Source organism: Python bivittatus, unplaced genomic scaffold (genome assembly GCF_059951505.1).
Source record: "Python bivittatus isolate LINGU-HERP-01145 unplaced genomic scaffold, Pbiv_v1 ctg000560_np1212, whole genome shotgun sequence".
Classification (NCBI taxonomy): Eukaryota; Metazoa; Chordata; class Lepidosauria; order Squamata; family Pythonidae; genus Python; species Python bivittatus.
The window spans coordinates 6,976,792-6,991,794 of NW_028277083.1; the positions used below are offsets into that span (position 1 = coordinate 6,976,792).

Consider the following 15,003-nt stretch of genomic DNA (forward strand, 5'->3'; position numbering starts at 1 on the left):
AAAAGTCATTTGAACTTTGGCAAGATAGGATGATGCCTTTGAACTCTGATGTTGGAGAAGTTTCCTTTTTTAAATTAATTTTTATTAAAGACTTTTTTACAAAGTAAAAACAATACAAATTTAAAGAAAAAGGGACATACAAGAAAGGTGATAAGCAAAGAAAGAAAGAAAAAGAAAAAAGGATATAAAGAAGTGGCTTCCAATCTTCTTTACAGCTGTTATAAATGCACTTATATTCTCCTTCTCTAAGGTTACATCATGGCTCCCTTCTTTCCATATTCTATCTTTCTAATCATGAAACCCATAAATCAAAAGTCCATTTTTTTCTGTTTTCAGCAAAAAGTCCATAAAGGGTTTCCAGTCACTGGCAAATGTAGTTATCTGGTGTTGGAGAAGACTCCTGAGAATATTGTGGACAGTCAAGAAAACAAACAAATTGAACAAATCAACCCAGAATTTTCACTTGAGGCACAAATGACCAGGCTCAAATGATCCTACTTCAGACACGTTATGTGAAGACGCAGCTCTTTGGAGAATATTCTGATGGTGGGAAAGATGGAAGGAAAGAGAAGAGGATGACAGCAGCAAAGTGGATGGTCTCAGTTACAGTGGTGATGAGTGTACCATTGGAAGACCTGAAAGACCAGCTTAGGGACAGATCATCATGGAGAAAATCTATCTATGTGGTCTCTAGGAGTCAAAAACGACTTGATGGTACATAATCAATCAATCAATCAATCAATCAATCAATCAATCAATCAATCAATCAATGTTCCTTGGAGAATAATATATTAACAGAGGATCCACTCCAGTTTTTAAGATCTATAAATAGAGTGCCTCAATGTGTACCTAACACTTCGCTACACCTAGAGTTTGGCTACCTCCTCTTGTGGCTGAATGAGGCCATGCCACCTTAGATCCTGGTCCAAATGGATCCTTAACCTAGGAACTCTTGCCTCCTTAACACTATTGGATGACTATTGATCCTTTTGAAAGAACTGAACTGAATTAGACCTTAGAAGGGATAGGGCATGTCCACATAGCCTCCTTGCCCCAGGGCAAGGATGCCCAGGGACACTTAGGTGAGCAAGTATCTCCCTGTACCTTAAGGTCAGCCATACAGTTGGTTTATGTGCTCTGCTCCTCATGCAAAATTATCTGTCTCACTACAACATTGATGCAAATGGGAGAGGCACCTTGCCGTAACATGTTCGGTGTCAGTGATCTCCGATTAGCCTTGCCACTGTGGTCTTGGACTACCCCCTGACCACTTACCTGCTGGTCATCTTTTGCCTATGTGAAAGATCAGACTCTGATGCCTTTTTTAGGGATATTTTGGATGAGCAGTAGAAATCCACCACCCAACCCTAAGAGTCATGCCATTGACAGCATATCCCAAAGGATTACAAAAATGGTTTGAAAATCAATTTGCATGCCAAATGGCCATGAGCTTAGGTGATGGGACTAATCTCAACCAGGACTTGGAGCCACCCAGCTACAACTCACATCCCTTGTTTTGATGGATGCTTAACATCCATTTGCACGTTTTAAAGTGGCTTACTGTGTTTAGGTTTTAAATTGTTTATATGCAATTTTAGTTAAAGGTTATTACAGTTGTAGCCTACTATCATGAAATGAAGACACCCAAAATTAGGAGTAGATACATAGTTCTGGACATCTTCATTTCATGAAGGATGCAGTGAGAAGAAACGAAGGTCAAAGCAACCTCACCTTTCTTTTTGTGACATCTTTTTCAAGCATACCCTTTGAATCTCATGGATATTCTATGCTCAGCATACTAGTAGCCTAAGATGAACACTGTATGAGTCATGATTGTTTGGGGGCCAACTGCTCGTGCAGTGGAACAAGGAATCAGGCTGTTCTAAACGGTGTAGAGCTGATTCATCACATTTCGAAATAAGTGAGTTAATGCACTAGGCCATTTGAAGAGGAAAAATGTCCCTTTCAATTCATTCAATCTAGACTCAAAAACTATATAACTACACAGTGTTGGCAGGGTGGAAGAAGGAAGGGAAAGGAGATCCCCATAATGCAACTATATGTTGCAGTTCTTGTACTTTGGACCTCATGGGATCATGCCATTGTACTAACTGTGTTGGTTAAATAATACCTCCTAAACTCAGTTACCTTAGGTAGGGATGGACCAAGATATGGACACTTGCTTTGGAAAACTCAGGAATGGGGCCAGAAAAATGGGAGGAAGCCAAAAAAGGAAAGTGGGAAGAGCTTGGTTTGAAAATTATAGGGTAGACCCCTGTGCTTGCATAGATTTTGGGTGCCTGAGGCCAATGACTGCTGTTGGGAAATAACCTCTTTCATCAGACATAATCTGAAAAAGAACTCTATAATCGGATCTTTGGGATCTTATTTAATATGTCTCCCACACTCCTTTAACTTATTCTGATCTTTACTCCATTGCTCAGGTGGGAAACAAAGGAAATATTGGGGGAAACTTCCCTGAGAGTGAGGATAAAGATTAGTTAATTTAGTCTGAGTAGGATGCTATTCGGTTTGTTGCAAGGACATAGGAATGCATGTATAGAGGTTCAGTTAGGAAAGGCAATAGAAATAGAAATGTCACCCTGCTAATAGCAACTCACAAGCAAGGAAACATGATTCTCACGTAATCTGCACAGGCAGGTTTATTGTAAGGAAAAAGGGATTAGGTTGAAAAATCTTGAAAACTGGGTAAGTGTGCCTTAGGCCTCATTTTTCAGTGAGTACTTCTTTGGTCTTCTTTCTAACCGTGTCTTGGTTTAATGGGGAAGGCACGAATAACTTAATTGATACCACAAAAAGATCCATCTGTTCTTGTTCTAAAATGTTCTGGAAATAGCCATGTTTGTTCCTGAGCTCTGTGAATTCTATCACAACCCCCTCCTGAATTGCACCCATCACTTGACACCGTATGAAGAGTGGAGAATATCTCAGAACTATCATCCTAAATGCTTGGTGGAGATACATTCCTTATACCCAACCATATGGAATCGTATTAGAATTAGTGAAAATGGGCTCATCAGCCATTAGTCTTGTGTCATGCAAGTGGGCTTCTGATCTTATGACACCATGTAACTAAGGACCCAAAACATCAACCACCTGAACCGTAACCATGGTTAGCCTCTAGGAAGGCATCTGCCCAGTCTTCACCTTGGATTGGCCACAATACAACCACTCTTGATTAATTTACTCCTCCAACCCTATGAAAAATTACAATTAGTGGCAAAGTTTGGAAAGATCCTCAAGGAGAGATTTGGCCAGAAAGGCATGCTATTATCTGTCACTGCTAGACCAGAATGCAGAATTAGACAACAGCTGTATCGGTTGCAAATTAATCTCTAGATTTGCATGTAGAGTTAATTCCTTTGTCAGATTGAGGGCTGTCTGGAAAGAAGCTTTAAGCGGCCTTGCTGATTGCATTGAATTTTATTTTTCTCTTAGCTGTGGCAGATATTCAGCTGTCCAGCATAACACAGCGCTGAACCTGGTAAGCAGATCTTGCATTTGGGCTCTTGATTGCGCTGAGCTAACCTTTTTTAATACTTCATTGACAGTAAACCTTTTTAAATACTTAATCTTGTGAGTCAGCATTCTTTTGAACTCAACTACAGCATGATTATTAACCCAGCCTTGTTCACATTTGGAACAGTTGGCGTCTAAACATCAGGACCAATAGTTTCATCTTTTGTGAATCAAGTGTTAGTGTGTCATCACCTAGCATGAGGTCCAATCAGTTGGTCCCATTTGTAAAAAGGCAGAACATTTCGCCACAGAATGGAAAGGGTCAGCCGAGGTATCGAAAATGGAGGCTTGTGAATCGAGATAGAAATGTCTCGGTGATTTCAGACCATAAGAAAGCAAGTTCTGTTATTTATGCTTCCTGCTAAATAACATTCAGGGTTAATAAATCAGAAGGTATGTGGTCGTACCTTTTTGTGAGCTGCAGCTGACGTCTGAATAAAATTTGTTAGCTGGAAAAGATGCTATCAGACTCCTCCTGATTTTTAGCCACCGTAGACTAACATGGTTGTCCTCCTACAATTTCATGGTTAATGTAATTCTGACTAACTTTGAATGATGGTAAATAGGAATACCATGAGTTCCGAGTGATGATAGCCCAGATGCTTACAGGGTCAACATCTTTGCAATTATCTCATTTTCTATTCATTTATTTGCCTGGTTGTGCTGTATTCCTTCTTTAAAAAATGGACTGTAACACCCATTGGGGGAAATAGATTTTGAATTGGGAGAAATATTGATATGTTAGATTTATCTTCTGCCTTTTCTCCGGGAGCTCAAGGCAACTTACACAGGGATCTCCTTTATTTTACCTCCACAACAACAATCTTGCGAGAATCTCTGGGCTGAGAAAGAGGAACCCAATGAATTTCTAGGACTGAGGGTGATTTGAACCTGGTTCTCCCCAGTCAAAATGTTCAGCACCTTAACCACCACACCCCACTTGCCCTCTAGATTTCTCTTTCATTCTGGCATCCACGACTTCTTGCTGCATGGTTTCAAGGAAGACTGCTTTTAATGTATGACATCTGTAGGTTTCAGCAGAAATACTCAAAGCCCAGCCAAAGAACAGGTCACTTCAACAGTAACAGATCTGAATGACATCTACTGAAAACTGTTGAGATAAAGCACGCTTTCTGTGGATTTAAATTCGACCCCATTCTTGGTCTCTTAATTCATTCCGTCGGATCTTCCCCGTCTGGGTTTTTGGCAACTCCTGGACAAATTCCACCTATCAAAGACAGAAATGTGCAAAACAAGGGGGCACGTGGATCTTTGATGAGTTATGAGATTATCTTTGCAACCTTGATTACTAATAAGTTACTAATACCCTGGACTCCATTTCCAGTTCAGTGCCCTCTTAATGTGTTGGGACATCAGTGCCAAGATTTCTAGCTAGCATTACCAAAAGAAGGATATTCCTTTTTTCCCCAGACACCCAAATTTGGTTGCTGAGAAGAGACAAGGGACTCCCTATTGTTAAGAACTGGATAGCATAATTTCTTTTTTGAAGCATCTGTCAAACCAGAAAATATGTAAGGTGACCAGGTTTCCCAAGAAGTGACATATTTTCCTTGAGTTTGAGGTCACTGGTAGAACAATCATTTAGAAGATACGACTCTTGACATTTCATTCTGCTGCCTTTGGGTGTTTTATGTTTGGGTGTGATTTTATAAATAAGGACGTTCAAGTTACTACTTATGTCTTCAGCTGCCTCTCAGCATACTTCCAATAGAGGAATAGATACTTGCCTTTCTTGGGTATTTGTATGGAGCAGTCATTTTTTTCACATGTTCCTGTAGCTCCAGGGTTAATTTCTCCTTGTCTTGCGTTGAATAGCTCGTAGACAACTCCACAAACACCTTTACTACCTAAAAAGCAGAGATGGAAAATGCCAATGTACACCAAAACAATAAGATTCCTTTCTTAAAGTTTCCTATCACTTCTGAAACTTTCTAAAGTTCTCCAAAGCTAAATTTCAGAGTACATCAATAGAAGAATGTAATGAAGATGGGGTCTTCTATTTAGTCCATCTTTCTTCCAAAGGTGGAAGATTGAAAAGTACATGATTTCACCTCAGATCAACCTTACAGGACAATCCTAAGCACATGATCTAGAAACCAGCTTCACCAAGTTCAGTTCAGTTTATTTCTTAATGACTAAAAAAGATGGAAGTCTTTTTCAATCAATGTCAGTTTTCTCCTGGCACGGAGGGACAAACTTTCCAATTTCAGCTGATCCTACAAATGTGTTCAGTATTACAACCTCCATCAAGACTGGGGGCCAGAGTGGTGCAGTGTTTAAGGGGTTGGACCAGGAGCAGTGAGACTTGGGTTCAACTTCAACTTCAACCATGAAACCTTACTGGGTGACTTTGGGTCTTTCATTCTCTTTTAGCCTCACCTATCAGGAAGGGTGGTTTGGGGGAAAAAATAGGAGGAAAGAGTATTATGTTTGCTACCTTGAGCTTCTGGGGGAAAGGTGGAAGATAAATCTAATGAATAAATGAACACATACATTTTAAAAAGGCTGAGTTTGAAATGTAAATCTGGGCTAATGTTGGCTTTTTTGCTTTTTCCCCACCATGCCCAACAAAGAATTCCAAAAAGCTTGCATTCTCTTTGGCATCATTTTGGCTGGTTTAATCAATGCATTTTTCAAATATCTGTTAAGTATCAATGCAACGTTAGCAGAAGAGCCCAGGGCTAACAAGCTATAGCTAAAATGAAGGGGTAACATACTTTGGAGCACATTTTGAACCAAGGTTTGCAATAGCAGAAATAAGGTCATGGGGGTTTCAAATGCATCTCTGTGGTTTCTTACAAACAATTATTCATTTAGAACCATGTTCCCTTGTTGAAAATCCCTACCAATCATGCTAACCCTACAGAGTGGAAACCTTGCTAATCTAATGCAAATCATATTTCTATTATTTTCCGTTATTTGTCATTTAGGTTCTGATTTGCTCTGTCATCATCATCTGACTGATATTAATTTGTTACTGATTATGATGTTATTATGGTGGATGTTTTAACCATTGTTTACCACCTGCCATGGAGGTTTTAATTGTTCATCTATGACTATAAATGCTGGGAGTCCCTTACATTTTTGGTGGTGCATAAATAAAGTGAATGAACGAATGAGTGGTGATTCCAATCCACCCTCTCTTAATTTTAGTGTAGAGAGCAGTGTTTTTCAACCTTGGCAACTTTAAGGTGTGTGGACTTCAACTCCCAGAATTCCCCAGCCAGCATGCTGGGAGTTGAAGTCCACAAATCTTAAAGTTGCCGTGGTTGAGAAATACTGATCTAGAGATTATTGCTGGAATGGGTCTTATTACCTCTCCTCTGATTGGATCTGGACTGCTGACAGCGGCTACTTCAGCTACTGCTGGGTGCTTCAAGAGCGCACTTTCTACTTCAAATGGTCCGATACGATACCTAGGAAAAAAGAATCCAAAGCAATTAATACTGGGGAAATGTATAAACTAGGAGGCAAATGGTTCTAAAATCTGCATTGGTTTTGCTAGGGAGATGAAAGAGGATGCTGGGTTTTGGGGCATAAAGTATCTAGTGACTCTTCAATCAGCACTCCAATACCGCCTTGTAGATCAACCCAGAAAAGTTACAAGCCTGCAGGAGTATTTCCTATCCTGCTAAGCAGATTGTTGCATTTTCTTCTCAGAAGCTCAGATTACTGGAGTAGGAGACCACTGGTGTGGGCTAATGACCTGCAGGTCTATCGCAATGTTCAATCTCAACTCAGATCACCTATTCAAGTTCTCATTCGGGGTCTGATCTCAACGGAAACTCCATGAGAAAGAACAAATGGAAGGAAAATCTGGGTAGACCTCACCAGTTGATCATGGTGCTGAAGGGAACCCAGGTTTAGCTGTTCTTCAAAGAGAGCATTGATTTGTAGGTGACATGTTGATGTTCGCCTTATCGCTTTATTTTTGCAAAATTGTAAGCTGCTCTCTTAACTCTGGAGGGTGAAGCTATGAACAACCACAGAAAGGAAACTGACCCAGAAGAGTTGATGATATCGTCAGCTCGTCCTATAAACCAAAAGTATCCATCTTCATCCATCACTCCTCGGTCTCCAGTGAGAAAAAAGTCCTCTTGTTCTGACATAGCTGCTTTTTTGGGAGCATTCTAATGAGAACATTTTAGAAAGATGCAGTTAGCCATTTAACTATCATTTCAACTGTAGTGAATCGAGAGAGTACCATTGGCCCACTGTGATGTGTCAGTAAAATGGATCTCCCATACAAATTTCCACATATTGTCTAATTTACTCTCAAGACTTATCTGATTTTTTTTTTTTTTTTGCAGGGAGAGATAAAAAGAACTCGAAAAAACTTGAGCAAAATTAAGGAAGTTTGTGACAGATTCACCAATTTCTATTAAATAAGGGATCTTCCCAAGCCTTAAAGAGTTACTGGGATTCTCCAAGGCTACAAGAGAGTTTACTTACAATGTACTGAGTGAACAGACCAAGTGGTCTTTTGGGCTTCACTCTGACAGCTATTTCACCTTCTTCCCCAGGAGATAAAATATTTCCTTCTTGGTCTACAATCTAGAAAAGAAGAAAGCCACTCAACCACCAGCCTTCATTTTGATATAATCCATTTTGGTGTGCTGAATGTATTTAATTTGAAAACTAATACAAAGAAGAAGATTGAAAGTACCAACCTGAACATCATAAGGTGTAGCTGCCTTTCCCATTGAGCCGGGCTTAATTTTCATTTTTTTGGAAACTGAACAAATTACGCCCTGTATGAAAAAGATGACTTTATAAGAAATATATACACAGAGACAGACAGATAGACAGACATGGCATTCTCATTTTCTCCATGGTTTTGGGAGCACATACAACTTGGCCCACACATATTCACAGAGAAGTCTTAGTGATTTCAATAAGCTTACTCATAAAGGGTTATGTAGAGGATTGCCCTCCACCCCGTCACACATTCTCAAGAGTTTAATTGTGACATATACTTTGGTCAAGAAATCATTTTAAATCAATTAAAACTGGATTCCTACTTACCTTGACTATTTTTTTCTCAGTAGTGCCTAGAGTTTGTGCCCCAAAATATAAAATATCTTCTGAATAGGAAGTATTTAAAACATTGAAAGCCAAAATCCACCAAACTACTATAGATATGTCAAATGTAAATTTTCTTCTTTTCCCTTCTTCTAACAGTAAACCAGTAATCCATTTTCTAAACCAGTGTTTCTCAACCTCAGCAATTTTAAGTGGTATGGACTTCAACTCCCAGAATGCTGGCTGAGGAATTCTGGGAGTTGAAGTCCACATATCTTAAAGTTGCTGAGGTTGAGGAACACTGCTCTAGACATATCTGGGAGTTTTACAGTGTTTTAAAATAATTGTGAGAATGTCATGATAAATTAAATAGAACTTACTGCTTCTGTCTGTCCATATATTTCATAGATGTCCACTCCTGTCTTGTTTTTCCACTGTTCCATCACTTCAGGGTTTAATGGTTCTCCTCCACTTATACAGTATTGCAGGCTCATGAATTTGTATCTTAATGAGAATGTATAAAAGAAGAGAAAAGGACACTAATATTCTGGGGCAGGTTATAAAAAAACCATCAAAAGATTTCTGCTAGAGCCATTATTAAGAATGAGGCTCATTCTAGGAAACATTAACAAGGATAAGGAGGGGACAACTGCACCAGTGAAGAAAGAAACCACTCTTGGTGGAAGCTTCAACATAGAACCTTCAAATCGCCATCTTCTCACTGAACTTCTATTTGGTCATATTTGGAGTGTTAAGCCAAGCTCACTTTGTGTTAAGCCATGGATCTTTTATTACTGTTTTTTAAATAAATCACAACCAACTGAGTTTTCTCCTCAAGCTCAACTAGAAAACATGATTTACAAGCAACTATGGCTGGATTTGTAGAACACACTAAGCCAATACCAAGAAAATCAACCTACGGCTTAACACAGAAGACAACCTAAGCTTAACCTTTCTGAGAACCTCCGGAGCAGGTTAGAATTGCAAGCTTCAAAATGGATTCTGAAAGGAGGTAAATCCTTACAAAACCTTTTTTTTTTTAAAGTTGCTTCCCAGCGTACCTGGTGAGATCTTCCTTCAAGAACATGCGAAACGAGGTAGGAGGACTCACAAAAATGGTGATTGGAAATTGGGAGAGGGTCTAAAAAGAAATACAAGATTATAAAAAGAAGCCAAGCAAAGGTGGTGTATCAATTACACACTGAACTAACCCAATGGTTGATATATTCAGCTTTAGGTTAATTGTGTTGGGCTCTGACACAAATGAGCTGATGCACAGAAATGATAAGACACTAAGGTGAGGTTGAAGGTTCTTCATCTAACCTACCAGAAGATGTATCTGTACATCTTCTCTGCTGGAGAGATAGGAAGACACTCATGAGTGTAGCTTGACTTCTGCAGCATGCAGTTTTCTTGGCAGTGGTACAGTACAACAATGACTTACCATTATCTTCCTTTATTATTTTTTTTAACTCCCTAATCTAGCCTATTGTTCTGGTATTTGCTGGTGGTCTACCATCTAAGTAAAATTACATGGGTATATCAAGCAACTCAAGAACTGAGGAAGGTTAGAGCAAATCTTTACTTTCCTTAGTTATTTCTTGCCCACACTTCATTTAAACCCAAATATTTATTGAGTCACATGATAAATAATCTTCAAATATTTCTTGTGAGCCACCTAGGTTCATTATATGAGATAGGCAGCCATATTGGCTCCGTCAATAAATAAATAAGCATGAGCAAATTTGCCCAAGAAATGTCATCTTACACTTAGGATGGTCTTTGTCTCAAATTGTGGTAGGCTATGGATGAAGACGCATGATCCAGAAACCCATGGATCAAAAAATGAGCCCAAGATAGCAACCAGCCAGCCAGTATCTGCTGTGCTCCATACCACGTCCAAAGGGGTTGCATCCAGCCAGTATCTGATCAAACAAAGAACATTAAATTGCGATGAGCAATCTGATGGTCCACAAAGCTGATCATTGAAAATTACCCTGAATGGAATGGATGAAATGGAAATGTTTGATGGAACTGATGGAATGGAACTGACTGATAAATTATACTTAATTAAGACACATTTGGCATTAAAGTCAACTAAATAGTTCAGAGACATTCGACGTGATGAGTTTGACTCAATGATTGATAAGTCGTATTCAAGGATGTTGATGGTTGATGTCTTAGCTACTTGCACTTTTTTCATGCATTACATTTTTCTCTAGATTGTCTTTTGGAGAGTTCAGTGGTTGCTTGCTTCCCCACCTTAACCATCACAATAACCTTGTATGCTGGGTTAGGTTGACGGGTAGTGATCAGCCCATGTTTCCCATTGGATTTCATACCCTTACATCTAAAGCCAACATTTTAACATTTGCTTTTTAAGCAGTCATATTAAGTCAGGTAACATACAGCCTCTGAATATAACAGTATTACTTAATTATAAAGAATAATAATATACTGACCATATATTTGCCTATTTATGTTAATATCCAGCATGTCTAACAATGAATTCACTATTATGAATTTTCACTGGTATTTTGAGGGGGTTTCTTTTATACCTTTTACCAATGATGGGTCTGAACCCTAGACTTCCTTGAGTGTGTTCGACCATCTTGGGATTCCCTGTGGTTCCACTGGTGAAATAAACCATCATGGGATCATGCATCTTTGTTTTCACACAAGTGTGGTTGTCAGGCGCTTCTCTGTGCAATAAACAACATCCCACCAGTTGAAAAAGTTAGAAAGACAGATTATTGAAGCAATCAAGTTCAAGCCCCATATGACATTAATATTGCTTAATATCAGGTCACAGTATTCATCCATCCATCCCCCTATTTGTATTCTGGCTTGAAGATACTGTTTGTTTTTAGACAGATTATCTCTTCTAACTAAGGCTTACTGAATCTTATTTAGAGATGCTGTGAGATGAACCTTGAACTTTCTGCATAGAAAACAGGGGTTCCAATTTTGGCTTCTCTCCTTCAGTATATTTCCATCTGAGAATGCAGTTCTTGATATACTCCAGTGTGAATCTAATTTGACCTTAAAAATCAGCATCTTGAATCAAGCTTGGGAAAAATGTTTAGACAGCAATGCTGAAACCAAACTGCCTTCAAGGTGTGTTTCTTTCATGTCCCACCACAAGGAAAGATCGCTGTGTGAGGAATGATATCTCTCATGAATTTGCAACTATGCATCTTGGGAAAATAAGCTATCCAAGCTACTCACCTAAGCAATTCACCAAAGTTCAACCATCCTTCTCGCTTGCCTTCAGAAGATACCATCAGTTTGGTTCTCAGGAAGTTACACTTTGGGGCAATGGAATCCACCACAGGTATTAAGGCATCTGTAGTGATGAGACATTTGGCTTCCGAAGCTTGGAGTCTGTACTCTATGTCCTTAGCAGTTAATTGAGATGTTGCAGGGATGATGACAATTCCTGCAAGGTTGATAATATTAATTGGTTGTCAGAGATGAGCCTATGCTTGTTTTAGAAGTTCTATCACTTTTTGTTTTGGAAGTTTTGGAAGCAGGTGGAAGCCTGGCCAGATCAAGAATTGAAAGCTGACTTCAAAAGTTGGTCTGACCACAATTGCTTCCTTGGGTCATTCTCTGTCCTACTTTGCTGATTGTAATGTCTTTTTTTTTATTGACCTGTCCTAATGCAAGCTGCCATCACCAGCCACCATTCTGGAATCCGGGATAGAATGACCAGGATTCTGTCGCCTTGGCGTAGTCCACATCGGTCTGTGAGTATGTTGGCCACTTTCCTGGATTGGAATCCCAGCTCTTCAAAGCTCCACCTCACCTCACCTCCTCTTCCATTTATCCACCACAGGGCTGGGTTGGACGATCTTTTTCCATCCTACAAAATGAATCCAACAAAAGAGAGAGATAAATATTTGGTCTTCTCTTGGAACTTCATGATATGGGGGTAAATTAATTTTTTTTATGTGAGCACAGCCTGTCAGACAGAAACTCATGCATCGTTCTGCACCTGACTCTGGTCTGCTAGCTTGGTTTATTCAAGGTTCCCTTTCCCTTTTTCAAATGGGGATGTGATTCCTTGGAGCTGCTGCTTGATCCCAACTCACCATGAAATCACATAGGTGGGATAGCTATATCAAGTGCCATTACAGAGCAAAAGGATAGGATTAAGTGTTGGTGTCACAAAGCCCATTCAGAGTGATGGTGATACTTTAGAAGCAAAGAAAGACAGAGTCCTAATTTTAAAGAAAAACACTTTACCTTTTCCATTTGTGACCATCTGTCCAGTACATCGCTTGCAAAGTTGAAATAATCTGGTAACTGGTGCTGTCCATGGCTTACAGCTTCATACTGTGCACATATGGGAGAGCTGAGATGCCTCGAGTATCTGGGAAATAATCTAGGGATTTGTTTCCATATCGTGAAGAAAGAAAGTGAAGTTCTCATGGCTGGGAAAAAAGAAAAAAAATGCAGTGGAGTTAGTAAATATTAACCTCTAGAGACATAGTCTACAAGAATGGGGGAGATTAAAAATGGCAAGATCATAAATAATTAGTAAAGAAATCAGGGGGGAAATCAAAGTTCTTCACATGTATTTCTTGTTGCAATTTTTATATTCACCGTTTCAGCTAAACGAGTGCACTGTTAGAAAAGCTGAAGAACCAGGTTAGGGACACATCATCTGGAAAAGATCTATCTATGTGGTCACTAAGAGTCAGCAACAACTTGATGGCACGTAATCAATCAATTTCAGCTAAAGTTGTCAATATCCTGTTGATGATTTGGGAGCAATCTGGGGAATGAACATCTAACTCAGGAAGCTAGTACTCCCCAGAGGCAATAGTTCTACTAACCCACCGTAACTTAAATCACAGGCTGGAAAATGATACTAAATGGAACACGTTTGGTTCAAATTGAAAATGGAACATGAGGCTGGTCTGCACATAGACTGACCTGCAAGTTGTGCTAGTGAAGAAGCTGGATGAAGAACCCAAAACTGGTGAAAAAAGAACTTCGTTGCTATGCTGGTTGCCCTTTCAAGTTGTCTGGTGGTTCAAAAATGCACGTCAGCTTTCCCTGGAGAAAACTATACAGACAACGTGCCCCTGAGGTGTGCTTCCATAGCTGAGGGATATGATGCAGACCAAAACATACATTGAGTCAGTTGACTGTTTCTTTCCTTTAATAACTGACATGGTTGTAAAAGATTACCCTAAAATTGTCTCTTCCTTCTAATCCAGCCACATTGTAAAGGAGGAAACTATGAACTCTGGGATATGAATAACCATGGCAAACAGTGCACAGATTTATTATTATCTTGATTCTTTTCTTACGCCAACCCCTGCGTCCAAGGGTTATATGTCTTTGGGATTTGAGTTAGTCCTGTGGACTCCACAAACTGGACAACCGTCTTTCTTTGAAGCTTGATTTTCCTATTCAGCAATGTAACTAGGTCATTTGGGATCTTGGGTCTCACAGTCATTCAACCGATCTTTCTCTTCCCTCCTGCCCCTTTCATGCTTTCTTATTGCTATGGTCAGAACACTAAATTAAGCTATGATTTAATCCAGACACCTCAAGGTGATGTCTTCCATAGCACTGATAACCTGGATGGTGGGACAAGATCCCTTCAATCTTTATTGAAGTCTCCCATTGCATCTAAGACTGATTATTCTGATCTGAGTACATCTGATCCTTGCTAAAAAAGTTAAATTTTTGCAAGCAAGACATTGAAGATAAGGTAGTGGCAGGACAGAAGGTTAAACAGGCGTTCAGTCTATTGCTCAAGCAATATGTTCAGTAGGAGTAATAGCAGTTGCTTAATTAAAAAAAAAAGTACTCTGTTATAGAGCTGCATATAAAGTTCATTTATTCCATTTCTACCTGCTGCAGTCAAAAAAGTCACAACTGTTTGCAATATCATGGAATTATACTAAAACAAGCCAATAAAAATCAGGGGGGAAAAAAAATTAAAACTAGCATATAACCCAATACAGTGAAAAAAACCCAAACGAACTAAAAATACAACCCAAAACATGGATGATGACATTCATGATTCAAAAGCTATTGAACAGGAGATAAAATTGGTAGGAGAAATTCATGAAATTTAAAAAATGTGTTCATATGAATGCAATAATTATTATTTTAGAGTTACGTAGAGATTTTTAAAAAGGCAGCCTGATTAGTTCTTCTCTGGAAGTAAGAATGAATAATTCAGAAGTTCCAAATCTGGGAAGTCTAGTTTTCTGAATCATTTTGTTTCAAATTCTAGAATAATCAATTATTATGGAAGGGGAGATAGGCTGAAGAGAGATAAACATTTGTGCATGTTTAGCTGAAGCTACTTGTCTTAATACATTTAATTGAATTGTCCCAGTAGCAGTTTTTGTCAATTCTTGAACAAACTCAATTTGTGTTGGAAGAATAAAAAGA

General features: G+C 39.1%; 1 protein-coding gene across 1 annotated transcript; it reads right to left on the reverse strand.

The window, feature by feature from the left end:
- Positions 1-4,528: 4,528 nt before the first annotated feature.
- LOC103052141 (acyl-coenzyme A synthetase ACSM4, mitochondrial) lies at positions 4,529-14,968 on the reverse strand. Its single transcript, XM_015889359.3, has 14 exons — positions 13,525-14,968; positions 12,832-13,019; positions 12,238-12,448; positions 11,812-12,022; positions 11,142-11,285; positions 10,352-10,508; positions 9,645-9,724; positions 8,964-9,087; positions 8,232-8,312; positions 8,014-8,115; positions 7,564-7,691; positions 6,878-6,977; positions 5,289-5,408; positions 4,529-4,768 (listed from the first exon to the last, which is right to left on the reverse strand). Exons 2-14 carry the CDS (start codon positions 13,015-13,017, stop codon positions 4,682-4,684), a joined length of 1,731 nt encoding a protein of 576 aa, XP_015744845.3. The 5' UTR covers positions 13,018-13,019; positions 13,525-14,968; the 3' UTR covers positions 4,529-4,681.
- Between the last annotated feature and the right edge of the window lie 35 nt (positions 14,969-15,003).